Here is a 25,371-nt window from a genome sequence, read left to right as displayed (position 1 = left end):
ACCGCCGAAACGACAGACAGCATGCGTGCTCCTTTGAATGCCGAGCGGCAGCATCGCACGGCACGAATCCTTGCCTCCATCGCAGCGACGACCATTGCACTGAGCTGCGGGACCAACTATGGCTTCTCAGCATGGGCACCTCAGTTCGCCGAACGATTGCAGCTCACAGCGACGCAAACGAACCTGATTGGGAACTTTGGGAACATCGGCATGTACGCAATGGGCATACCGGGAGGCATTTTGATCGATTCACGGGGGCCAAGATGGGGAGTTGCGATGGGCTGTGTCTGCTTGTCACTGGGCTACTTTCCACTGAAGAGCGCGTACGACAATGGTGCCGGCAGTATGGGTGTGCCAATGCTATGCTTCTTCGCATTGATGACGGGTATGGGAGGCTGCACAGCTTTCAGTGCTGCAATCAAAGCGAGCGCGAGCAATTGGCCAAGTCATAGAGGTACTGCGACGGCATTTCCGCTCAGTGCTTTCGGTCTGAGCGCCTTTTTCTACACCACACTTGCTGCGTACCTCTTTCCCGGAGACACAAGCGGATATCTCAAGCTGCTAGCGTACGGCACTACAGCTATGACACTGTTTGGGATGATATTTCTGCGGATTGTGCCAACTCCAGGAGACGGGTCCGGGGCATATGGTGTAGTACCGGAAGATGACGAAAGGACTGCAAAGAGGAACGACTCGATCGCAAGCACCCGACTACATCGAACAAGCACGAAGAGCACGAGAGGCTCACACAAGAGGCCGGGGAGCAAGAGCAGAGCACCAGGAGAAGAGAATTCGGAGGCGTCTTCGCTTGTCTCCTCCGACTCTGAGGATGGACCAGGCGACTTTGTAGACGCCATGCCAGAGCCCAAGAACCCATTCCATGCTCTACATCGATCTGAAATTACAGGCTGGGAACTGGCTCGAACACCCAAATTCTGGCAGCTCTTCGTCATGTTGGCACTTCTCTGCGGTGTCGGACTGATGACTATCAACAACATCGGTAACAACGCTCGTTCGCTATGGCATCACTGGGATGACAGCGCAAGCCGGGAGTTCATCATGAAGCGCCAGCTTACACACGTGAGCATCTTGTCATTTTGCTCCTTCCTGGGCCGTCTCGCGAGCGGCATTGGTTCAGACTGGCTCATCCACAACCACGCTTCAAGATTCTGGACCCTGGTGGCGAGCGCTTCACTCTTCGTCGCCGCACAGTGCGTCGCCCTCAACCTCGAAGACCCACACCACCTCTACTGGCTTTCCGGCCTGACCGGAGTCGCCTACGGCATGCTCTTTGGTGTCTTCCCTGCTCTGGTAGCAGACGCCTTCGGCGCGAAAGGACTCGGCATCAACTGGGGATGTATGACCTGGGCGCCGGTCGTGAGTGGAAATATCTACAATCTTGCTTACGGCTCGAACTTGGACAAGCACTCGGTCTTCAAGGAGAACCCAGAAGGCACTGGCAGCGAACGTGTCTGCGACGATGGTAGGGAATGCTACTCGAGTGCATACTGGATCACTCTTGTCTCGTCGATGGTTGGTGTTGTGTGGGCTCTTTGGTGCATCAGATCTGAGAAGGTCGAGATGCTGAAGGCTGCAAGGGGCGAGAGGCGAGATCGTGAGCCTTGAGAGGCCATCTTCATGTTGTCACTGTTACTTGAAAGCGTTTGAGCGGGTGCGTGTGGTCGCTTCGGCGAGGGGAGCTGCTACTGTGAGCAAGATGGCTGCAAGAGCCTATAGATCTAGATACCGAGGAATGACCTTGAACTTCTTCGCATGCCCTCCAGGCCGTCATCGCAGCATTGAACACCAGAGCCTCAGCCTGACCAATTGATACCACGCCCTTGCAGAGCGGCAAAGATCGACGAGTGTGGTGGTATACATTATCGTTTGCAGCTTTGCAGAGCTCTGCAGATAACCTGAAGCTCCATTATGGCCGTCAGTACATTCTCTGCAAACCTTGACGACTCCAACATCTAGACCAAAGCACTCTGCCCTCCATCAAAATCAGCACGAACAACTGACTACAACATCTCAACTCCCAAGATCCCTCTCCCCCAACCCCAGAATCGCTAGACAAGAACCACACCAAGGCACCGAATTCGCAGCAGAGAAGCAGAAGCAACAGTGGTGAGTCTAGACCTTAGACACCAGATAGGACTGCGAAGCAGTTGAGTAATGTACACGAGAAGAACATGAGCGTGTGATATGCCGTGGGCATGGAGTGGAATGTGAATGAGGACGTTGAGGAGCACAAGGAAGTTTCACGCCGACTGTGTCGAAGAACCAAGTGTGGCGAGACGAAGGGCAGGTGTGCAGGGGGGTAAGGAGAAATGGGTCATGGCATGGCCTCGTCTGGATGCTTCTACTGCGCAGAAGATGCAGCCTCATCAGAAGGCATGGTCAAGTTATGATCTCGATGTCGGTACTCGAAAGGGACACTGATGCGCGCATGTCGACTGCTCCACCAAGAGTGCTATGGTGCTTGCTCTAGCGTTACCGCGCGAATGCAAGAAGCTTGGCGAAGGTAGGGACAAAGATGCTGCGTTTGCCTCTGGCCAGCTTTGTGTCTTCCAGCTCAGACACATAAGCAGGCACAGCATGACCTTTCGTTGATCATCTTATCGGTTTTGTATATTCTCTTTCTCCTACTACGTATATACGCAAGACATAACGACGGTGTCCCACCTACAGCGTCTTGATGGAGGCTCGCAGAGTGATAAGCTCCGCTGTCGATTCTCCAGCTGAAAAATACCATATTCACTTCAGCCGAAGTTTCAGCGTGCCAAGGCTACTTTTCTACATCAGGCGGGATCCACGATGGGAACGGATTCCCAATTCCTTCCTTCCTCCCTCCTTGACTTTGTACTCCAACTCACCAAGACTCGACACATCGCCAGCAACATGTCGTCGTCCAATCGTGTCAAGGTCACTCGCCAGTACGCCGAAGCCAACTGCACTACTCGCAACTTCCATCACCCCGGCCATGGTATCTACTATGAAGGACTCCCTCCCCCAGGAGCACCCTACTCAACAGGCTTGATCGGCCCTGATGCCGCAGCATGGTAAGCGAACCCCGATCCACGTAGATGACTCGGCAATGTCCTAACGCATACTAGGAAGGCCGAGAGCACCAAGGAGAAGCAGCAGGCCCGATTCGATGCTGCTGAAGCGCTGGTCCAACTGCAGCAAGCTCCTGTTGTGTACGCTCCGTCTGCGACATCCTCAGAGCAGCCTCGACGCTCTCTTATGCTGCGCATTCGTACCGCTCGCTCTCTCATGGGCCGTCTTCGAGTCCCAAAGACTCGCTTGGACGGGCAGACAGCCGAGCAGGAGCAGGTCGATGCATCAGACGACGCGGATGGTACAGCTCCAGCTCCCCAAGATCCTACTTCAAATTCGCCCGCGCCAGCTCCCCCTTCAAGGACTCAGCGCTTCCCCAACAAGGTCAGCGATCTCGCCAAGCGCGCCACTGGCCGCAAGCCTGACTCGACATCTTCAACTTCATCTCCCGAGCCAGGACGTGACACCAAGCGTCCTGCATTTACCAGTCCCACCGGAGCACTTCCACCATTGCGCTACAGCGACAATGGCAGCCCGTACTTGGCGAACAAGTCTCGAGACAAGGTCAAGGAAGACCGCGAGACTCTTCCGGTCGACAGGTCGGGTGGTCCGATGGTGTGGGAGGTCGATGGTTACCCACCAGGCATGACTCCGGCTGGTGCTTCAGGTCAGGGTGGGGGAGGCTCAAGTCGTGGAGTTGTGGGCCAGAGACGCGGTGAGGGAGAGAGTGATGAGGGAATGGAGGATGGCGAGTCGATGAGAGACAGTAATGATTCTTGAGATTGAGAAATCACGGAAGGCATGTCAGCGATGACGGTTCAATAGTTGTACGGCGCTCTAAGAGCTTGGTTCGCAGCGATGATACCCCATGTAGATGGTCATGAGCAGCAGTATAGCTCAAGGCATGAGTCGTGTAGTCTACGAGTCGAGTGGGACATGTGAATAGTCTCGCTATGAACATAAAGGGAAGCACATCAACCCGTCCAGGTCATGATCCCCGACTTGACGGAGTCCCCGATATGTTTCGTCGAAGTCCCGCAGTACACAATTTGAAGGGTTGACGACGAGGGAATCTGGTCCGTCTGACCACTGGGGTGATCTAAAGATACGGACAAAGGCTGATAGAATCGAGGCGATTCTGCGGGAGTCGCAAACTGTGCTATACGTTTCCATCTCGGCTAACTCGCTTGTTCTGGTGTATCGTGGAGACAGTGTGACAGAAGATGCTACGTTTGCCTCTATCATACGGCTTTGTGTACAGTCCTAAGCTTACATATATAGTCGTACACATTTCACCGGGCCATGATCGCCATCATCCTGCTGTAAATCTCTATATACTCTTTACTCTTTCTTGCACTCTGTATGCCCAAAGTTTTAGTGGGCTTCTGGTGGAAGACCATGATATTCACTCGACATCAACCGAAGCTTTTGCATGCCAAGGCCACCTTTTTACGTCAGCCGCGACCCACACTGCGCACAAAACCGCACTTCTGCGACTTTGAGAGGACACAAACACCACAATCATCCTGACAGTCAGACATCGGCCAACATGTCTACCAACGGTGTTCCCGCTGGTACTCCGACATACACTACAGCGTTCGTTCGCAACAACAGCGCAACACGCGACTTTCAGCACGTGGGCCATGGTGTCTGGATTGACGGCCTTCCTGCTCGTGGCACCAATCCAAGGAGGGCCGTTGCAGGACCTGGCGCTGAGCTGTGGTAAGCATGATAGTCAATCTCTTTCAATCAGGCTCGCATATTGATGTCGAGTAGGAGGGCGAGACCGCCGCGGCTCTGGGACTGCTCCAGCTGTACGCAGATCCCGTCATCGACCCACCTGCCCAGCAACCTCGACTCTCCACCACTTCTCGAGTCGCCACAGCGACTTGCTCGCTGATGGTCCGCCTGCAAATCCCAGGGGCTCGACTGGCAGCACAGGTAGGTTCTCAAGAGCAGGGCGACTCGAGCAACGGCGCCGATGCCAGCACCACTGCCGCCCCAACTTCTACTTCATCATTACTGGCTCCACCGTCAACTGCACGCCGCATGGCCAACGGCATCAGTAATTTCGCCAAGCGTGCTACCGGTCGCAAGCGCGGTTCGCCATCTTCTACTTCTCCCGAGCCACCTCGTGGCACCAAGCGTCGAGCCTCCCTAGACGGCGGAGAGCCGCGCACCCTTCGAGTGGATCGCTTCGGAGCCGACGTTGCGTCCGCAGACCCTAATCTCTCTCCTTCGGCCGTGCCACAGGCCGATCAGGCAGGTCAAGGTCCGAGTGACATGGGTGCTGGGACTGCAAGTCTGCGACGCGGTGGGAATGAGGGCGACGAGGAGATGAACGATGTCGAGTTAGAGAACGAGAACGTGGTTGAAGGTTGCGAATTCGATATGCGGATGACTTTGTGCCTTTTGCGCGGCGTCATGGGAGTTTGCTGTGCGGCGAAGATACCCAATCCTGTTGTATGGTTGTCACTTCAACGATGAGTTAAGGAGTGTAAGACCCATAGTGGTCCTACCTCAGTGTCAAAAAGCAACATTTGCATTCATATTTCCACTGCTTCGTCTATATTGCTCGATTGAATCCCCCGTGACTAGCCTTTCATAGCTGAGCGTGATCTTACAAAGGAAGGCTGGCATTCTGAGCTCACTCGTCGTTCTCTTCCTGTCTGCCAACAGACTCCAGCATGCATCACTGGCTGAACCAGATGTTCACGTTGAAGACGAGCCGTATCCTTCTGTAGAGCCCATCGATTTGCTGACGAGACAGCTTGCTGTCGTTAGCTTGTGGCTCTTGGCATACATTTCCCCCTGATCATGAGTCCAAAGGTCCACAACTTTGCGACTTGAATGGAGGGCAGTATTTGTCGGTTTATCTAAATATTTTTATACTGATCAAACGACAGAGCAAAAATTTACAACGTTTCAGTACAAACTGCCTTATCGAATCGTCCATGACCAGCCAGAGGCTGTGTCTCATCAAATGTCGCTTGCATCATCTTTCGTCTTCATCTTCATCTCACTGATCCTCATCCACATCCTCCCTGTCACCTTCACCTTTCGCATTGTCTCATTCCTCATCCCAATTGCCCTCCTCCTCCCCGTCCTGATAGAAGTTCGCTCCAAGCGTTTCATCGACGTTCTGTTCCAGTGCTTCATCGATGACGTTATTCGCTTCTCTATCCTCCCTCAGTCTGCGTCGTTCAGCGGCGGCACTGCCCTCGGGTAGGTCAAGTATGCGCGGCGACGGGCTTGGCCTCTGTGAATTATTCTGCGGGTGTTGATCCTGGAGCGACTTCTCTATGGCACGCTGGAAGTCGGGATGATTCATCTCCTGCTGGCTGTCGGAAAGATTCGCGGTGCCCAAGGCATTGCTGAGCCCATCGACATCTTCTGGATTGGAGCGAGCATCATCTTGCGGCCATTGTGCGACATACGAATTGTCAGTCCACCCTCCGTTGCCAGCAGATTCTTGGTCCGCATTTGCTCCATCCTCGCCTCGTGTGACATCCACGTCAAGGGCACGGCCTTTGCTCTTGTCAATTTTCTTCTCGAAGCTGCTCCAGCCGTCCATGTCGTTGCCTCCTGTAGCACCAGAAAGTCCATCATCCGCATCTAATTCATCTTCATCCTCCATAAGATCAGCCACAGTAGCGCGACCTTTGCCCTTGTCGATCTTCTTCTCGGGCGTTGATATAGTCTGCTCGTCCTCATCTCTGACGACTGGTATCGCATGAGCCTCAAGATACAGTGTATGGTCGCTCTCAACCAATAGCTGATTCCAGCTGATCTCTCTAGGAACGTACATGACTGTACTTCCCTCGCCTTGTGGCAAGTACCAGAGCTGTAGGCGCCACTTCTGCTTGATTTCATTGTGGAAGAGACGACTCAAGGCATCCTCAGCCTCCTGAGTCAGGCCCGCCGGAGATTCCAGTGCGTCGAAGATTCGTCGAAAAACACTCGATGTAGTCAAGGACGCTGGCTGGGATGTTCTCATCAGAATCGGAGGGATCTGGACATCGTCAAGACTCAGTGCATGGAGACTATTGATGACATTGATGCCGAGATAGTAGATGATGTCTGGAACGTCGGTCGAACTGTGACTTCCATCTGCCACTGTTAAGTGTTGTGTCTCACGGTTGTCGTAGTCATCGACGGTGTGTCTCTTGTTGAGAATGGCCTGAAGCGTAGCCCTTTGCATGCTAGAAGTAGTACCCGATTCGCCGTCCGCAGTTTCTGAACGGCCAGATGAAGGGATCAGGTCGACATACAGAAAGTACTCGAAGTACGTGGTGGGCCAGTCAAGACGTGCTGGTCCGAGCCGTTGCTGATACCGGAAGTTCTCGACCCCGGTAGCGTCCCCATCGTACCCATACAGGTCGACAGTGTTGGCGTCGATCTCTGCAGATGCATCAGACGACTCGCTCCCCTCGCTTTCCTCTTGATCGACCGTTTTTGGCGGTGCAGGCACTTCGCTTTGCAGAGTGTAGTGGATATCTGCGGGAACGATGTGCGCCTCCATGTAGAGACCATGTCCTTCCCAACCCGGCATACAAAAGTTCGCCAGAGAGGTACCTTCGTAGGCGTGGAAGGTCATCACATCATGTCCCTGTGGCAAGACCCAGAGCTCGACCTTCCAATCGTTGCTCGACCCACTCTCGAATAGACGCTTGGTTCTGGTCAGGTCATCTTTTGCCTTCCCGTGGTCGAACCTCTGCTTCGTCTGGTCAAGTGCATAACGAATCGCGGTCTTGATTCGAGTCGCAGTCACTTCGCATGAGGCTAGATCGATGCGGACATGAGCTGGCAAAGTGACCTGATCAAGCCCCATGAGCTGCAGCTGGTTGATGAGGCGAACCGCAAGGTGCAGAGGCGTCTTCGGATCGCTGAGTCCCACTCCTGGAAGCGGTGTATCCTTCTGGAACGTAAGCTTTGGCAGCCCCCAACGGCCGTAGAGAAGTGACATGTGCTGATCGGAATCCACTTTGGCTTGTTCGCCGATTCCGTGATATGATACCTGGCATGGTCCTTTCGGTGGGATCTTAATGTGCAAGACAGCCGTGGCAGAGATATCAGGATGACTTGCTTGTCTCGGTGGCACTTCCTCCGGCTCCTCACGGCGATCTTCTCTTGGGTTGTGTGCGTCGGGAGTCCAGAATTGCACGGACGGCTGGAATTCCTCCAACACAGAATGCCATCGAGCGGCTGAATCCCAGATCCAGCCAATCCTCACAAGTATAACGAGTCTCTTGCCGGTCTGAGTGGCTTCGGTGAGCTCTGCCGTAGAGAACAGATCTCTCAGAGTTGCAGTCCGGAAGTCGTGCTGCCAGTCTAGCTTGGCATAGATGTTTCGACAGTCAGAGCGGTCGAAAAGAACCGCTGTGAAGGTCAGAACGTCACTTTTCTGGGTACGAAAGTCTTGCACGACTGGCTTTAAACGTAGATGATTGCACCTCGCTTGCGTTTTTGTGTGCAAGAGCCACAGACCAGCGTCCAGCTTCAGATTCACACCAGTACCGATTCGGTACGGACGTGGTAGACCAGGAGCGCAGTGATCAAACCTGACATGAACTGTATCTCTGGCCTCTTGCTGTTGTTGATTCAAGTTCATCTTGGCGGTTTCGAAAGTTTTGTTTTGGTGTTCCAGAGCCGTGTGGTTCGGGTGGTAACCTTCAGTGATATATAAAAAGTCTTGTCTCCAACGCATTCTGCAGCAAACAATAGTGAAGTCAGATAGCTGCATGTTGCACATCTCATCAATGGACCTGTCAATGGCACGGCTTACCGTCAAACAATCGAACTGATTGTTGTCCAGTCCTGCACCTTTGCGTCACCACACTGTACACTTGGGAGGCAGCCGCATTCATGCTGCGACTCATAGTTCGCACATGTTCGGCCTTGCTGCCGAGGTCACCTACCAGATGTGTGCTCTCTCTTGTCTTTCTGAATCCTCCTCACTCCACGCAGTTCCCCCTGCTCAAAGACTTACGCGACCATACCTGTCTCTCCTTCTGTCATGTCAAAATGATCTGTACAACGCTATTTTCTCTGCACACACCGCCGTTGCTCACACTACGACGCCTTGACAACTTACACCGGCACAAAATGCGCCTCAACATGAATCCTCTGCCCTCTGCCATCCCTCCTGAACCACTGTGTAACATTTCCACCCTCCCACCGATAAAAATATTGTCCAACGACGCTGCCGCTCTCAGGTTGCGGTATAACCCAGAACTCAATGTCCCACCTCTTACTGGCGCCGTGATCAAACAGCCAATGGACTCTACGATGATCTGAGGCTTCTTTGCCAGCATCGAGATCAAAGATTGAATCGTTGAGCGCTTTCTTGATGGCACTTCTGAGCTTGGCAACACCTCTTCCAGTACGCGAATCATGGATGCACATGTGTGCAGGTAGCTCGATGCCTGCAAAACTTGTTGAGTGTAAATGACTGACGAGTCGGACCATAAGGCTGATCTGTAGATGGTTGGGGTTGGGACCAGGATTGGCGGGAAATGTGAAGGTATTGTATGTCAAAAAAGGGTGTCTAGGTCCGTCCTGGGGAGTGACGCCTGGCGGTAAGGGTGGGTAGACCTTTCCAATATTTTCATCGAGCACAGCCTTTCTTGGAGAGGTTCCTTGCCACACGTATAACTCGCCGGTCGTGAGGTCAGATTCGATGACTTTATTGTCGTTGACTCTGGCGACTTCTTGCCGTGGCTCATGGCACCCTTTCTGCTTCGTACCATATATGAATAACGTCGACTTTGAAGAACGTGGGTCCCTTTGAGTCCAGGCCAGTAGAGGGGTATTCGAAATCTTCAGAATGACCTTGAGAACTACGGGCTCCCGAGCTGTGAAAGCAGCATTGAGCTCGCTCATGGTGAACAGATCGCGGAATCTTGGTATACGCCATTGGTCGCGCTCGTCCTGAAGGTCAGAACAAAGTTAGCGATGTCGAGTTGTTCCATCTAGAGCCCAGTCCAGCGAGTATCACACATACCCCACAGAGATACTCATTCCTCCGATCGCCTTCTCGGAACAGTACAACGGCAACCAGGAATCCTTGCTCTCTTTGCTTGAGCGAGTCCAGCAGAGTACGATTGCTATCACATATAACATCGCAAGCGAAGCCTATTGCCATGAAGACTTCTACCATGAACCAGTCGAGCTTTGATTTGTATCTGTCGACCGGCTCCGTAGACAGGGTCAACCCCTCGAAGTGTTTGTACACCTCGACAATGGCTTCCACGCTCGCATCGTGCTGCGTCGACGGGTCGGAAACGCTGGCGCTTGGACTGGCTGCGGATGCCTCAACAGGCGAGGTAGGATGGCATGCGCGATCGTACTCTTTTTGTAGGTGATCGAAGAAAGAGCCGCCATCGGTCATGCAATCTGGTGCCCATTCGGGCTCAGGAAATCCACCTGGAGGTTTGTATGGTTCTGTGAAAGGTTGCTCATCTGCCAACGCCTGGAGCTCGTGGAGATTGAATCCGTTGATCGGTACGTGCGCGACGCTAGGCTGCGTCTCTTGAAGAACGCTGTCAACTGGAGAACTCATTGTGCTTCTTTATGGTGTGCGTCGGAGAATGACATCGAAAGATAGCTGATAGCCGTGATGCGACGGTGGACGGTGTTTGCCGATTTGCTCGGCCTGCATGTTTCGAAAGTGAACTTCCGTGTCAGCAAGCATCGTTAGATGTCTCGGAAGTCTCGATGGCCGGTTGAGCTTCTGGATGCCTCCTGCTGGCTGAAGCAGCTGGATGGACAACGCACCTGCTCCGCACCGCGGTGGTCGTCCTTTCCATTCTCCTCACTCTCCGGCTTCTTCTTCTACACATATGCCATCAGGCGATCTTCATCAACCTCCCTTACTCTTACCGACCTGCTCCTTCTCCTGCGCATCCCACCCTTCCGCGCTTCTCCTCAATACCGTTCACAGCTTCTTCACTGGGAACAAAATGCGCCTCAACATACACCCCATCCCCACCACCTTCAGCCAGAAACTCCCCAAATTCCTCCTTCTTCCTACAGATATGTAGCCTCTTCCTCTGCCCACTCTGCGGCATAGCCCAGAGTTGCAGGGTCCACTTCGCCCTGTTATCGTCCCTCAGTAGCTCAGTGAAAGCAGCTCTGTACGAAGGTTCCGTTTGTGAAGTCGTTCCAGAATTGCAATAAGCTTGCAGTTCTTGGATCAGAGCGCGCTTGATCTTGTCGGCGGTGCGGTCGGTTGGTAACTTGAGAAGGATGGGAGTTGGCGGCTGGAAGTCTGCGATTTCGATCGTTCTGAAGTGGGTGAAGACGCGAATGGCAAGGTAGAGCTTTGCGGGTGGTGAGGCAGGTGCTAGACTCGAAGGGCGTTCGTAGCGGTTAAACGTCATGATCGGTTGTCGCAGCTGAGAGTCTCTGACCGAGATCTGACTGACGATACTGTTGAACTTCTGGTCCTGTTCCTTGAGGCCAAAGTCTTGTGATGCTGTAGTGCCAGTGAGATCTTTGTCAATCTCGACATGTCTCCTCTCGGCAACACTTTGCACTATTGGGGTCATAAGCATCATTTTGACATCTTGCTCATAGTCTTTGTCCCAGCTTACGCTCCAGAGCGCGAGCTCAGGCCGGAAGTCTTGGTACGTGGGAGTCACTTCATCAGAGCCGTAAACAGGCTGCTTCGTCTCTCCCATCTCGACGAGGAACCTCAAGGAGAGCGGAGTGTCATCTCGCGCAGCAGCTTCGACCTGGTGAGTGTGAAACAGACCTCTGACCTGCTTGAAGCGACATGCGCTCTGGTCATCGTTAGTGATGTAGAAGTTTCGAGAAGGCTCGGTCGTCATGTCCGGACATGCTCGAATGTGGAAGCACTGATTCGCTTGTGCTATCATCGAGAGGCGGGGTCGATGGCCATACACGATCTTTCGGCATTCGTCTTCAAGGTGCGCTAGAAGCGTTCTGATGGTTGTGTTCAACGAGACGTGCTTTTTCGAGGTGAATTCATTGTGGCGGTCAGGCACTTTGTAGGGTCGCAGGACTAGCTCTACCTTGGGGTCGACGCTTGCTTTCGAGGTGATTTCAACAACGCTGGTACGACTGGTGGTCGCCACAGGTGCCATGTCTTTGGGCTTGATTATGAGCAGCCGATCTGGCGTTGCCGAGATCGTGTTGAAGGGACGCTCTACCCAGTAAGTCGCCGGCTCAACACGGGTGGCATGAGAAGTCGAGCTCGAGTCGAGATTGGTGCTACCAGGGATCAGTACCGGCGCTGGTACTGTGTCAATTTCTCCAGATGGCTTGGACTGATCAGTTCCAAATTCTCTTCGTCCATTCGCGGGTAACGGCTCCGCGTTGGTAGCATGCGAAGTCGAGCCCAGGCCAGCATTTGCACTACCAGAAGTCGGCTCAGGCGCTGGCACTGTATCGGATGCCCCTGCTGGCTTAGACTGATCAGTCGCATGTCTCCCTGGCTTATCGACGTCTTGTGTGGGCGCGGCCTTCCTCATCTCGAGAGCTTCTGAGTCCGCAACAGCCTGACTGTTGCCAACTCGTACAATCTCCTGCTCGATGACATGCAGCAAAGACGTGCCATCTGCCATGGGCATGATGGCGGTACCAGATGTATCGCGAGACGAGACGCCATCAATGATATAGGTGGTGGGTATGTTCTGGCTGGTGCCATGCCTGACTAACTCATCTAAGTTGAAGTTATTGACAGGCACATGCGAGTCTTGGCTCTTCGGATCCTTGAGATTCCTGGCAAAGTCTTGTTCGTCCATCGTGTCCCGGTGGTCCGTGGCCGGATGGTACAGTGGTGGTAAGCTTTGGCGGCTGTGTGGTGTCTGGAGAATTTGGGAGAGTCCTATTGCTCAAGCAAACGGACTGTCAAAGCCACGAGACGGAGTCCCGCTGAGTCCGTGCGTTCGTGGATTTCTCAGGGAACGGCGGGCCTCCGGCGGGATGATGAGATATTCGTTAGCTCTGCATGTGACAAACAGAGGTGGGATTCACAACTCACACTTCGCCTCATGAAATCAACCCAGCACCCTATCTACCTCTTGCATCTTCTTCGGCAACAGATGAATCTCGACATACATCGCTCTCTCCCCCTTCCGCGCCATCTCGGGGTCGAGAAACTTGACGATGGCATCGTACTCTCTTGCTAAGTATATCTTGCCCAACTCTTGACTCTGTGGCCTTACCCAAACGTCGCAGGCCCACTTGTCCTGGAGTGGCTGCTCGAAGAGCCGCGAGACTCTGCTCGTATCGGAAGGTGGCTTGCCTTCGTCCCAAGTTGCTGTCTGATCGAACATGGTCTGCTTCAGTGCAGCCGCGACCTCAGCACATGTGCAATCGCGCTTAGCCCAACCCCGCACGTCAACTGGGACGGGGATATCGTGACCGCCGATGGTACTCAGGCGATCGACCACGCGGACCACAAGCTCGAGGCCGTCATGTTTGGGAAGAGTGTATGGAGGTAGAAGTCTCCCCCATGTGCTGCACGATCCCACCTGACACCACACTCTCACCAAGGTTAGATAATCCGCATCAAAACTTGACTGGCGTTAGCTGGACAGCAGTCGGCTTTGGTGAAGCTGTGCGCCAGATGGGACTGTGCGCCAGGTGGGGAAGGCTTCTATCCCAGCTCATCGCCAACGTCTTCGCGCTGTTTTCTGGGAGCATACCTCTGTTTCCCTATGCGGTGCAGGTAGCCTCACGGTCCTCACCACACCACACCACCGACACTTACCGATGGCCAGAGTTAGTCTCAGTCATCCTGCTACGTGGGTCGTGCACGCTAGACCAGAGTGGGGGTCGCTCCTTCCTATCCGGTCATGGCGTGATTGAAAGAACCTCGCACAATCGTACGACTGCAATCATCAATGGCAATTTCCAACGCCGCTGCATACCTATTCACACTGTTGTTGCGCTGCTTGCCATCCTCCTCTCCCATCCCATAATACCACTCTGAATGACTCTCAGGTCGTTCGACTCAACCAACTACGCGATACACGACCAGTACACGAGAAGGAGGAGGTATTGTGAAACAGACAGGGCAGCTCCCGGCAGTTGAAGCTTGGACAGCGCCATTGGACTTGGAGATTCAGGAACAGAAACACCCACTGCAACCTCCTGCTGCCACGTCAGACGCCGTGCTGTGACTGTGAGAGGTCCACGAGTCGCGTGCCACCATGGCCTCCATAATGGAAGCTGGCAATGCCACTTCCACCTCACTACCGGGTGCCATCCACGCGACAATCGAATCTGTGCAGACGGGCTTTCTCAGCAAGGCATTCGAGAATGGATCACCTGTTAGCTGGTTCAGCGTCTTCCTCACCCTTTTCGCTGCGGCCGTTGTATACGATCAATGTATGTAGCTCAGGAAGCGCAGAACACATCCTCAGCTAATACATTCGCAGTATCATACAGATCCAGCAAGGGACCACTTGTCGGCGACTTCTGGAAGATCCCCTTCGTTGGCCCTTTCCTCGAAAGCGTCAACCCCAGATTCGAAGCCTACCACCGAAAATGGCTGTCTGGTCCCCTCTCCTGCGTCTCCGTCTTCCACAAATTCGTCGTGATCGCAGCGACACGTGACATGGCCCGCAAGGTCTTCAACAGCCCCATGTACGTCAAGCCGTGCGTGGTTGATGTGGCCCACAAACTGCTTCGACCGGACAACTGGGTCTTCTTGGACGGAAAGGAGCACGTCGAATACCGCAAGGGTCTCAATGGCCTGTTCACTCGCAACGCCCTCGAGACATACCTTCCTGGTCAGCAAGAGGTGTACGCAGAATACTTCGAGGATTGGCTTCGCGAGAGTGAGGCAGCGGGCAGCAGCCCAAAGCCATGGGTCTACAACATCCGCGAGCTGATCACGGCAGTGTCGTGCCGCACCTTCGTTGGGCACTACATGTCGCGCGAGCAGGTCAAGAAGATTGCTGAGGACTACTACTACATTACAGCTGCGCTCGAACTGGTCAACTTCCCAATCATCGTTCCTTTCACGAAGACCTGGTATGGTAAGAAGGCGGCAGATCAAGTGTTGGATGTGTTCTCGAACTGCGCTGCAAAATCGAGGGTCAGGATGAGGCAAAAGGGAGTCGAGCCAGAGTGCATCATGGACCGCTGGATTGTGCAGATGATCGAATCGGACAAATACCGCGAGCGCATTGCTAAGGGAGAAAAGGTACCGGACGAGGAGAAGCCAGCAATGCTGCTGAGGAACTTCTCGGACATCGAGATCAGCATGACCGTCTTCACGTTCTTGTTCGCTTCGCAGGATGCTACTTCGAGTGCTGCTTCGTGGTTGCTGCAAATTGTGGCCGACAACCCAGAGATTATGCGCAAGGTGCGAGAGGAGGGTGACAAGTTCCGTCCAGATCACAACCAGGATGTTGCTCTGGACGTGCTTGAGAAGATGGTACGTTCTTTCATCGCGCGCAAATGACTCTACCGCTGACTTGATTGTAGCAATACACCCGTTCAGTCGTCAAGGAGACCCTCCGATACCGCCCACCAGTGCTTATGGTGCCATACCTCGTCAAGAAAGACTTCCCAATTCCAGAATCCAACTACGTCGCCAAGAAGGGCACCATGATCGTGCCATCAACATGGCTCTCCCTCCACGACCCTGAAGCATACGAGAACCCAGACAACTTCGTTCCCGAGCGATGGACAACCGGCAACGCAGAAGAGCAAGGCAAGAACTGGCTGGTGTTCGGCACCGGACCACATTACTGCTTGGGACAGACATACGCAATACTTAACCTCATGCTGCTACTGCACAAGATGAGCGCATCATATGACTGGAAGCACAAAGTCACAAACAAGAGCGAGGAGATCAAAGTCTTTGCGACCATCTTCCCGATGGATGATCTGCAGCTATCTTTCTCGCGGAGAGCTGGGCATACATAGATGTACCGTTGGGGTTATTTTGCTTGGAGTTTATAGAGTGTCTTGGACGCGCGCTCAACAGTGCGTGCGCCTGGGCTTTGATATCGGCAGCATGCATAGCGGCATAGCTAGAGCGAGAGTAATGAATTTGGTAATTTCTTGTCGGCCGCCCTCCTGGCTGTACGCAACTTCAGATCACAACCTGCGCAAACGCCACACGGCAGGGAGCGTGCTGTTCAGCCACCACCACGAGAGCGATGCTATCTACTAAGATGCTCGCTTTTTCAGCTGGTGTTCCGTCACTCTCACCCTCTTGTTTTCTACATCAGCGCAACGACTGTTCTAAGTTCGCAAGCGTGGTTTCGGCCACGGCAGTAGTCTACGTCGGTTGGTTCCTTCCTGCAGTGTTCTATTTCATATGGCCGTGGATGATTTGGCTTCAGTCGACTGATTCATCTACTACTCTGCGGTCTAGGTTGGTAATGCCGTGCAACTTCGCTTGCCTAAGCCAACTTGAGAGGAAACCTGTGCTTGACTCGTTGACTTCGGCCACTTGTCAATACGCGGAAGACACGGAACAGCGGCCATGCAACAAGATCAAAGAGCGCCAGCATCGGCAGCTACAACTAGATGCAAAATACCACCAAGGCCGCATTATGTACACCGCACTTTGCAGGACCCGAGTCGACAAATTCGACTCCTTTCGATCCCAGGCATCAACGGGAACAGCATACGATGTTCGCTTGAGATACACAACTTGCGCGACGTACTCAATGACCATGTTGCGATCTCATATACCTGGGGCGACGCTACTCCCACGGAAGAGATCTTGGTGGACGATATTCCCCTTATGGTACGTCGCTAATAGCACGTCGAGCATCGAGCAGTGGCTTCGACTATAGCAGGGCTTGCGAGACGTACGATACCCGAGCCACCTCGCTCGCCTTACCACACCAGTTGCTACATGCTTATTGAGTAGAGCTGATCGCCGTCTTCTTTCAGGTGACCTCGAATGCGTTATCCGCACTTCACCAGATGAGATACCATGGAGTCTGCATCCATTATTGGATTGACAGTATTTGCATCAATCAAGCTGACACAAGCGAGCGAAACGTGCAGGTCAGCTTCATGCACGACATATAACGTGTTGCATGGCGTGTCGCTGTCTGCCTCGGGGAGCTGGACAATGGAAGTGAAATCTCTCATGCTGACATTGTCGCCATGCTTGGCACGGGCTCGTACCTTGACGCGGACCTCCAGGATCGAGCTCGCTACTCCTGGGCTGTTGGTCGACTTTCCTCCCATGCGTACTTCCGTAGATTGTGGGTGGTCTCAGAAGTACTGTTAGCCAACGACGTCTTCGTCTACCTTGGGACCGAGGTCTTCCCTGAGCAGGTGCTTCACATATAGCGGACTGAGCAGGAGTGTAGCGTCCTGTTCTGGCAAAGACTTGATGGTCCGCCTTCACCAAGCTTTGACCTACCGCACCTCGTTCTTCGCTATTCGAACAAGCAGTGCTCTGGGCCTCGCGACAGACTATATGCCCTACTCCCGCTGTTTAGGGGACGCCTATGCTTCTAGATCGACTACAGCAGAAACTTGCTTTGCCTCCTGGAGGACTACCTGGCTACCTGCGCAGATCGTTTTGACATACACACGGCCAACGACTCAGCACACTATGAGCTTCTCACAAGTGCACAATCAATACAGGCTCACTTTGGGAACAGCCACGGATTTGAAACAGCGCTTCACGGTTTCACTGCCGCGCGAGAACGTGAAGCGCATGAGAGACGGTACGATCGACGAAGTAGCAGATCGCAGCGCCTTCTGTTCTGCAACAGTCGCGCTCGGTGTATCTCCACACCAGATGTAGAATCGTCATCGCTGGTATCTGTTCGGGACTTGCTAAAGCGATGCTGGGATCTCGCTGGTCACTGGAGACCGCATGGCTTCGACAGTATGGACGCAAAGCTGCGAGATGTCGCAACATATTATTAAAAGTTTGCGCAGCATGACTTGGCCAAGTTGCGGCTTCGATGCATCAATCTCGATGCGGGTTATCTCCTGGTCCCATCGGAGACTGCTCATGGGGACATGATAGTTCGATTCACTTTTTATGAGCCAAGGAACAAGGACGGCGAAGTTGTAGATCTCAAACTCGTCTGTCGACCGAGCGTTGAGGCTGCCAATCAGTATAGAATCTTGGGCTGGGCAGTTTTCATTCTCAAGAACCCGCTTGAGCACCAAGTGCGCGGGTTCGGGAGCTTACACGGTCCTCCCTCAGATCTGAAGACTTTGTGGCTCACTCCACGCGATCTGCTAAATTTCATTGTCCTACAGCCTGGACGATGGTCGCAGGTGACTACTTCATTTGCTTTGGTCAGCACGCCGTTTACCACATCCGAGCCTTGCTCGTACCTTGAGGATATGGTGGACTGAGAGCCTTCGCTGAGGCATACATGCTATCACTTTCGCTGGATTTTGAGCAGAAAGCTGCGTATATTCTATCAAGGTCAACGTTCATGGCGCAACTCCTTGGAAGAGTTGATTAGACATGGCGCTAGCCAGGTTGTGTCCGAGGGCTGGTGACAAAGTTGATTGCCGTTGAGCGCTTCGACTCCCTACCAAAGTGCAGGCCGTTGCTTCAACACGCTGGCTTCTGGCCGAGTAGCGAGGTCCAATGGCGAGAGTGGAGTGCATAGCGCGTCGATGTATGTCAAACCTATGGAAATACAGTGCTTTAGTGGCTCTCCAGCACAGAAGTCGACAAGTACAGCGGCGGCAACATACTTTGTCACCAGGCCTTGGTCGCTTGATCAGACACAAAGTCTTGGAAGCCAGCTCTGGCAGCATACTTCTCAAGGAGCGGAGTATTTTCAACTGGTCCTACGAAGCCCGCCTCTTGCGCTAGGTCCTTCCAGGCAAGCTCTAGTGTGCTGCAACACGTTCATCTCTTCAAGATCAACCACAGCGCCATCGACATCATCAGGTGCATTCAGCACGACAGCATTCATAGCCTGCCGGGTCCTGGTGATGTCGAACGCACGAGTGGAGCTGGCTGCAAGAAGTTTGAGTGGAAAGGCAGTGTCCTGCTTGGACGACGTGTTCGCTGTTGTCAGAGCTGCGATTCCACTGAAAACGTGGCACATGTCTCGAGATCGATATCCATCCTCATAGCACATTACCGCGTCCAGGATGCAGAAAATCGGGCGATGGCGTAGCTCTTTCTGTAAGCAGACGCGCAGTAGATGCGTTAGCTCACCAACATCGTCTGGACTGCCTGTTTCGCTGACATCTGGCAAATCAACGTCTGGGCTGAGTCGGTCGAGGAGTTGGCACAATAAGTTGCGCAGCATTCGCTGAACGGGGTCGTGCAGCCGCTGGCTACAGAACCAGTACAGCACGAGGCCTCCTCTGGATTTCTGGAGCGCTCGCACTAGCATCGCTGAGAACAGCAATGTTGCAGCTTCTGGGCTGTCGCTCACTTCGCTACCATTGACGACCAGGGTCGCAGAATTCGGGCTGGCCAACCATCGCGCAACTTCGGCAGACTGCAGCAGAAAGGTGACCCTGTCTTGTGCATCATCATACGTTGCCGCATCCGCAGAAAGCATGATACCAAGGTCTTCACTAGCCAAAGACGGGTTGGCCCTCAACATCCGCAGTAACATTGAACGCCGCTCAAGATTGAACGCCTGTTACTGCTGCCGGTATCGCCTGTTCTGCTGCATCATTTCACTCCTCAACTCATCGACCTGAGCTTGCCACTGGTAGTTCGCTTTCTTCTCGACTGCGAAGTTCTTCACGTGGTTCAAGACTTCAGCAACGTCTCGAGCAGTACTTGCCAACACGAATTGACCATTGATTGAGGCCTGCTTGTCGATCCGCACTTCAAGCGACTTGAGATTCGTCAAGGCCACATCCAGCTGGCGAGTGTAATCACTGCCTCGAAACAGGGAAGCCGCGGCTTTCCGTACGGGATGCTTGTCGTACCAAGACAGCGATATTTCCAGCACTTCTAGAATTGCAACGTACAGGCGTGAGGCGTGGTCACGGAGTCTCTTCGCATCCGAGTACAGATATTCCAGCGCTCGAGTGTTGGCTATTATCTCTGGAATCGTCTCTATGGCTTCACAGATGTCGAGCCGCATCTTGCCCATTTGCTGCGCGGCCTTCAGGACCTGTCAGCGGAAGTCGCCTTTGACAACACCTCACTGCAGGACTTACAGTGAGAATGAGCTTTATACCACCACAAACCAGAGATCCTTGCCAAGATTCAGTCGGCAACAGCTTCAGCCAGCCCTCCACTCTTTCAGTGTTCTCCTGAAAAGACCTTAGCTTCTCTCGCATGCTACGCAGGACGCCTTTGTCACCATTACCCTGGTATCGCGACTGCGTATTCTCGACCTCTTGCAGCACATCGCTCCAGGTGAAGTGCTGTGCAGGGTCGAAATGCACCTTGCCTCTCTGTGCTTTCATATACGACTGGATTACATCTTTGAAAGAGCCCTCGCGCTGAGACAACCGTTAGTGCGAAGGCGGTTCAGCATCACATGCATTTGAGCCCTGACTAGCAACGAAACAGCGGGAAATGTCGTCGTATGGTGCCTTGAGAGCCGCGAACTTTGTATCGGTGAGAGGGAGTCGACTGTCGACAAAATTGACGGCTTCCTCGTCTGAAAATTTGATTTGTGCAGCACCGAGTATCGTTTGAACAGCCTTCATCGTTGCGAAGCTGGCCAACAGCACTTTGGCAGAGCAGTGTCGACTCGCTCAACACAGTATGCATCACCAAGCAGGCTGACATCGCTTGGGAAGCGCCGTGATAGTTTGCTTGCACTGGACACGGCGCTGTGTGTGGAACTCCAGCTATGTACGATCCCTGCCGACGATGCAGCTGAAGGTAACACGCGCAGCTTCCTGGACGCTAGGCGGCGTCGATAGCAAGCAATTCGAAGCACTGGATGACGGAGGAACAACATGCCGCTTAATAAGAAGCGCTTCAAGCAGTTACGCTCGACTTGGCATATAAGCTTACTCTGTATGCCATATGCAACCTCTCTGATGTAGAGGTACAAGCGTCTCAGATTGGTCGTGGAACCACTTGCGACAGGAACTTCTGAGCGACGGTTCCACACACCTCACAGCTGCATATGCATGCTACTTCGCACCTCGCACGAACGCCAGGTCTGATAGCGAACCTCGATGCCTCCCAAGTGTATTCTCTCCGGGCAGCCAATAAAACTGGCACTGCCCCTCTGCCTCTATAGTGATCGGCACTTCCCTCCCAAGTCTGCGAAACTCGACATTTTTCCGAACACACCTTTTCTTCTCACTCTTCCGAAGGAGCTGACGCTAGCAAGTTTCTTCGACACGACTGTATTGTACCAAGATATGTCCGCCAACAAAGCATCCGGTTCAGTGGCGGGTGAATTCTCTGGGCAAGATCGAATCGCAGATACGCAGGCCAGCGGCTCTAATGGGTCATCTCCATCAAATGGCGAAGAACAATCAACAGAGAACGAGACATCCAGTGGTCCACCAGAAGACGCTTTAGTGAATGCTCACGATGTGCATCTGGGCACCGACGACACCGCTGCACCAGTACGAAAAGACATGATCGATATTGACGCAGAAGAGCCAGATTGTCTACACCTCAGGGTGGGCGAAGAGCTCGCAGGTGATCCAAACAATTATGTCTTTGACACGTCTCCCTTGAAGAAGCGTCGAAAGAATGCGCGTACGAGGCTGCTGCAACATGCTTCTTACTCAGCTCTGGTCGAGGATCGAATCGTTCGACTGGAGGAAGTCGTGAACACTATACGAACAGCCATGCCCGATGGCAAAGCCTGGGAATCTGACCAGGATTCGGACAACGAATCAGAGTCGCCGGACACTCCACCCGAGACTGCCTTGGAACACGACGTAGCTCTGAAGGCAAAGTCTGTTAGAATGACCTGGGCAGAGTTTACTTATACTGATTGTCCTGACGAGAAGAAGGACCACGGTATCGAGCTCTGTGTCGAACGACCTGCTCGGTATCAGGAGGAGTTGGTCGCCGGTCTGGCAATGCGGCGACGTCGTCAGAAGTCCCGGTCTGCAGAGGGTCAGTCGTCAAACCGAGTCGAAAGAATTAGATTTGAGTCCAAACTACTTTGTAAAGAACTGGAAGATATGATGGGAGAGGACGTAGCGCCTCCTTGGGATCGCATGATCTTGCGGCCTTTCAACCCGTTGTTCTACTACCATGACGACCTTATACAGAGGTGCGTCGAGCTCGAGAAGGAGCTTTGTGGAGTGAACCTGGGGTTGGATGCTCAGCAAGGTTCTGACACTGCACTAAAGCAGTCTCCAAACAACGAGACAGTACCTCAAGAACCGAGACAGCAACTCCCCTGCGACGAAAAGGCTGCATCCGCAGAATCTGGGACACGGAGAGAGGTCGAAGACGCTCAAGCAACAGCCACCACATCTGTATATGAGTATCCTGCTGACAATGCACTCTCTTCTGAGACCACTGAGAGCCACAGAGACGCTATAGAGGACGATTGTCTTGGCATGCTGGAGGAAGACGCCGCTCCGCAACCCCAAAGGGCAGTTCCGAGTGCTTCTCGCAGTGCAAGCGCCGAACGCAATGGGAACGAGCAGAAGTACCGACTACAATCCTTGCAGGCGTTGCTCTCCATGATGAGGGAAGATCTGAGACCAGAGTTTGGGCTCCACGCCAAATGCAGGACCTTCGAGATCAAGTCGATCAAATTCGAGGATTTGTGGCATTTGTACGCGCCAGGTCAGTTCCGCGACTTGATATAACACGGCACGTATTGACCATCCGCGCAGGGGACATCATATACTCAGCCAAGCAGGTCCAAGCTTTCCAAGTACTGCGCGTTCAGAATGGGCGTGAGATTCTGACTGGGCTGCCAGAGAGAGCACGATTCAATGACGTGGTCGTTGCTGACCCATTCGCAGCATTGGACAGGAGACGCGCAAACCCGTTCAGCATTGACTATTTTGCTATCGATTTCGATGGCGTGAGATTCGATGCACGGTTAGGCCATCTAGACATCGAGCCCTACGAGGGAGAGAAACGCGTCACTGAATTGGAGCTGTACCCAATAAGTTACGGCGCAAGCGAACAACATAACATGACCACCAGCCACAACTTGGCCGCGAGCACCCTCAACGGAGAGTTATCGCTTCGAGAGGCTCTGGTTGAGCGAGGCCGCAAATTCAAAGAGTATACCAGTGCTTCCCATGTCGATCATTGCGAATATCGTGGCATGACAATCGACCAAGACCCGGAAACGGTGCGTTCGTCTCTGACGTTGAGCTAACACATCACTAACATCGTCGATTCAGGTCGATAGTCACGTCATGGTAGACACAAGCTACTACTATGAACTGCGTCCGAGTCAAAAGCCAGTGCTAGGATTCAACGATCTCATATCTGGAGACACTCGAGAAGTTTTAGAACCATGTTATCAATGCCACGCATACCTGAGCTGCCTCGATCATCCATGCACTGTCCTTTACGACGATCGCAAGATAGAACAACAACGCATGGAATAGTTCGTGGGAGAGGGCCTTGCATGGCTGCGGGATGGCGGTCGGTCTGGCGACGGCTTCAATGACGAGCATCTTCTATTGCTCCCTGGAGGTATGTACGCCGCGGCAAATGCGATTGGTTGTGCTCCGACCAGTCGAGAAACGTGTGACAACTCACCAGTATTGGGAACATTAAAGTACATTGCATCGATCGAGCATCGCTAACGTCTTCGCCTCTCAGGTCTCTGGGGCTTTGTGTTGTACAGTCGTGTTTGGCGTAAGTCTGAAGCTTGACCAATGCTGCTGTTTCATACTCACGCGAACAACAGACTTCCTAGATGTGAACAATATTCACAGAGTCACCAAATCGACGGAGTCCTTCAATCAGCTACAGATCGATCCGCTCTATCGACGCCTCGTCGAAAGCCAGGTCACAATGCATTCCAAGGGCACCAAGCCAGTTTCCGGCATGCGGCAGCCAGAAAGTGAACATCGAGAAGACCTGGTACGCGGGAAAGGCAAGGGCCTCATAATCCTCCTCCATGGAGCCCCGGGAGTGGGCAAAACTAGCACCGCCGAATGTGTTGCCGAGTATACTGGTCGACCCTTGTTATCCATCACTTGCGGAGACATTGGAGACAGCGCAGTCGACGTATCTCTGAATCTTCAGTACTACCTCAATCTGGCACACCAATGGGGCTGCGTCATGCTACTAGACGAGGCCGACGTGTTCCTCTCTGCTCGAGACAGACGCGACATGAAGAGAAACGCTATCGTCTCGGTGTTTCTGCGAATCCTAGAATACTATTCCGGCATCCTCTTCCTGACCACCAACAAAGTCGGCACTGTGGACGAGGCTTTCAAGTCTCGCATACATCTATCCCTGCACTACCCACCCCTCAGCAAGGCCCAGACCAGGGAAATCTGGAGGATCAACCTCAACCGTGTTCGTAATAACAAACCACACGTCCGATTCGAGGAAAACGATATCCTTGAATGGGCTGCTGACCAGTGGCGTGAGACGGAAAGGAAAGGCGTGGTGCCATGGAACGGCCGCCAAATCCGCAACGCATGCCAGACGATAGCTGCGCTCGACGAGTTCGACAGTGATGGTCAGATCAAACAGGGACATCTCGATTCTGTAGAGAGGGCAAGCAACCAGTTTGATCGGTATCTTCGGGAGCTCCATGGCTCTGATGACTCTGGCCGAGCCAAGAGGAACAAGGACAGAGCCGACGACTACGATGCCACGCGGTATGAGGAGCAAAGGCACGATGATCGTGACCGATATTTCGATCACGACCGGAGTTACGATGTCCTCTCGCCAACGAATCTCCGACCAAGAGCTGGCAGGTACCCATCACCGCCACGACGACGGGTCGATCATTCCTCTCCATCACGCTATGAACGGGCCGGAGGGACGACTCATCGCAAAGATCCACGTGATCGTGGGCCGCCAGCTGTGGTGAATGACTACTACAACGAGCCGCGGAGGGACTATGAGCGGAGTCGTGAAAGAGAGGCAATGCCGCCTCCACCCCGACCGGATGTTCCTCGTGGAGAACGCGATGCCACGACTGGGGCATCTGACGAGCGCCGCGCAGCTCGACCAGACTCCAGATCGCGACCGGCGGCGCGAGACGATGTGTATGATCGGCGGAGGTGATCTCTCACCCAACAGTTTGACAGCCTACGCACTTCCTCAGTATAGACCAGTAATGCTATGGACCCGCGGCTTGAATCTCGCGAGCCTAAGAGGGTTCGATGCAAGTTCGAATGGTAGACGGCATGCACAACACCCGGTACATTTGCGCGGCAGTCTACTCTTATCATTTGGAACCCGTCTCCTTCTCCAGTTGCAGTCACAACAGACAACGG

At 53.4% G+C, this 25,371-nt stretch overlaps 10 protein-coding genes across 10 annotated transcripts; 5 read left to right on the top strand and 5 right to left on the bottom strand.

Annotated features, from left to right (window-relative positions):
• Positions 1-21: 21 nt before the first annotated feature.
• On the top strand, positions 22-1,626 carry CLAFUR5_02393 (uncharacterized protein; the record flags this gene model as incomplete). Its single annotated transcript, XM_047901541.1, has 1 exon — positions 22-1,626. One exon carries the CDS (start codon positions 22-24, stop codon positions 1,624-1,626), a length of 1,605 nt encoding a protein of 534 aa, XP_047757563.1.
• Positions 1,627-2,901: 1,275 nt separating this feature from the next.
• Positions 2,902-3,840, top strand: CLAFUR5_02392 (uncharacterized protein; the record flags this gene model as incomplete). The annotated part of the gene is made up of 2 exons (XM_047901540.1): positions 2,902-3,062; positions 3,117-3,840. The coding sequence occupies 2 exons, from the start codon at positions 2,902-2,904 to the stop codon at positions 3,838-3,840; spliced, it is 885 nt and encodes a 294-aa protein (XP_047757562.1).
• A 769-nt stretch (positions 3,841-4,609) lies between these two features.
• Positions 4,610-5,547, top strand: CLAFUR5_02391 (uncharacterized protein; the record flags this gene model as incomplete). The annotated part of the gene is made up of 2 exons (XM_047901539.1): positions 4,610-4,696; positions 4,837-5,547. The coding sequence occupies 2 exons, from the start codon at positions 4,610-4,612 to the stop codon at positions 5,545-5,547; spliced, it is 798 nt and encodes a 265-aa protein (XP_047757561.1).
• A 583-nt stretch (positions 5,548-6,130) lies between these two features.
• Positions 6,131-8,671, bottom strand: CLAFUR5_02390 (uncharacterized protein; the record flags this gene model as incomplete). The annotated part of the gene is made up of 1 exon (XM_047901538.1): positions 6,131-8,671. The coding sequence occupies one exon, from the start codon at positions 8,669-8,671 to the stop codon at positions 6,131-6,133; it is 2,541 nt and encodes an 846-aa protein (XP_047757560.1).
• A 479-nt stretch (positions 8,672-9,150) lies between these two features.
• On the bottom strand, positions 9,151-10,621 carry CLAFUR5_02389 (uncharacterized protein; the record flags this gene model as incomplete). Its single annotated transcript, XM_047901537.1, has 2 exons — positions 9,151-9,990; positions 10,064-10,621. The coding sequence occupies 2 exons, from the start codon at positions 10,619-10,621 to the stop codon at positions 9,151-9,153; spliced, it is 1,398 nt and encodes a 465-aa protein (XP_047758327.1).
• A 316-nt stretch (positions 10,622-10,937) lies between these two features.
• On the bottom strand, positions 10,938-12,827 carry CLAFUR5_02388 (uncharacterized protein; the record flags this gene model as incomplete). The annotated part of the gene is made up of 1 exon (XM_047901536.1): positions 10,938-12,827. One exon carries the CDS (start codon positions 12,825-12,827, stop codon positions 10,938-10,940), a length of 1,890 nt encoding a protein of 629 aa, XP_047758328.1.
• Positions 12,828-13,082: 255 nt separating this feature from the next.
• On the bottom strand, positions 13,083-13,361 carry CLAFUR5_02387 (uncharacterized protein; the record flags this gene model as incomplete). Its single annotated transcript, XM_047901535.1, has 1 exon — positions 13,083-13,361. The coding sequence occupies one exon, from the start codon at positions 13,359-13,361 to the stop codon at positions 13,083-13,085; it is 279 nt and encodes a 92-aa protein (XP_047758323.1).
• An 879-nt stretch (positions 13,362-14,240) lies between these two features.
• On the top strand, positions 14,241-15,966 carry CLAFUR5_02386 (Cytochrome P450 61; the record flags this gene model as incomplete). The annotated part of the gene is made up of 3 exons (XM_047901534.1): positions 14,241-14,418; positions 14,469-15,472; positions 15,523-15,966. 3 exons carry the CDS (start codon positions 14,241-14,243, stop codon positions 15,964-15,966), a joined length of 1,626 nt encoding a protein of 541 aa, XP_047758324.1.
• A 3,677-nt stretch (positions 15,967-19,643) lies between these two features.
• CLAFUR5_02385 (uncharacterized protein) lies at positions 19,644-20,670 on the bottom strand (the record flags this gene model as incomplete). Its single annotated transcript, XM_047901533.1, has 3 exons — positions 19,644-20,117; positions 20,173-20,460; positions 20,524-20,670. The coding sequence occupies 3 exons, from the start codon at positions 20,668-20,670 to the stop codon at positions 19,644-19,646; spliced, it is 909 nt and encodes a 302-aa protein (XP_047758325.1).
• A 480-nt stretch (positions 20,671-21,150) lies between these two features.
• On the top strand, positions 21,151-25,159 carry CLAFUR5_02384 (uncharacterized protein; the record flags this gene model as incomplete). Its single annotated transcript, XM_047901532.1, has 6 exons — positions 21,151-22,735; positions 22,786-23,255; positions 23,308-23,412; positions 23,518-23,605; positions 23,735-23,770; positions 23,823-25,159. The coding sequence occupies 6 exons, from the start codon at positions 21,151-21,153 to the stop codon at positions 25,157-25,159; spliced, it is 3,621 nt and encodes a 1,206-aa protein (XP_047758326.1).
• Between the last annotated feature and the right edge of the window lie 212 nt (positions 25,160-25,371).

This window comes from Fulvia fulva, chromosome 2 (genome assembly GCF_020509005.1).
Source record: "Fulvia fulva chromosome 2, complete sequence".
Lineage (NCBI taxonomy): Eukaryota > Fungi > Ascomycota > Dothideomycetes > Mycosphaerellales > Mycosphaerellaceae > Fulvia > Fulvia fulva.
This window is presented reverse-complemented; position numbering and strand designations above follow the sequence as displayed.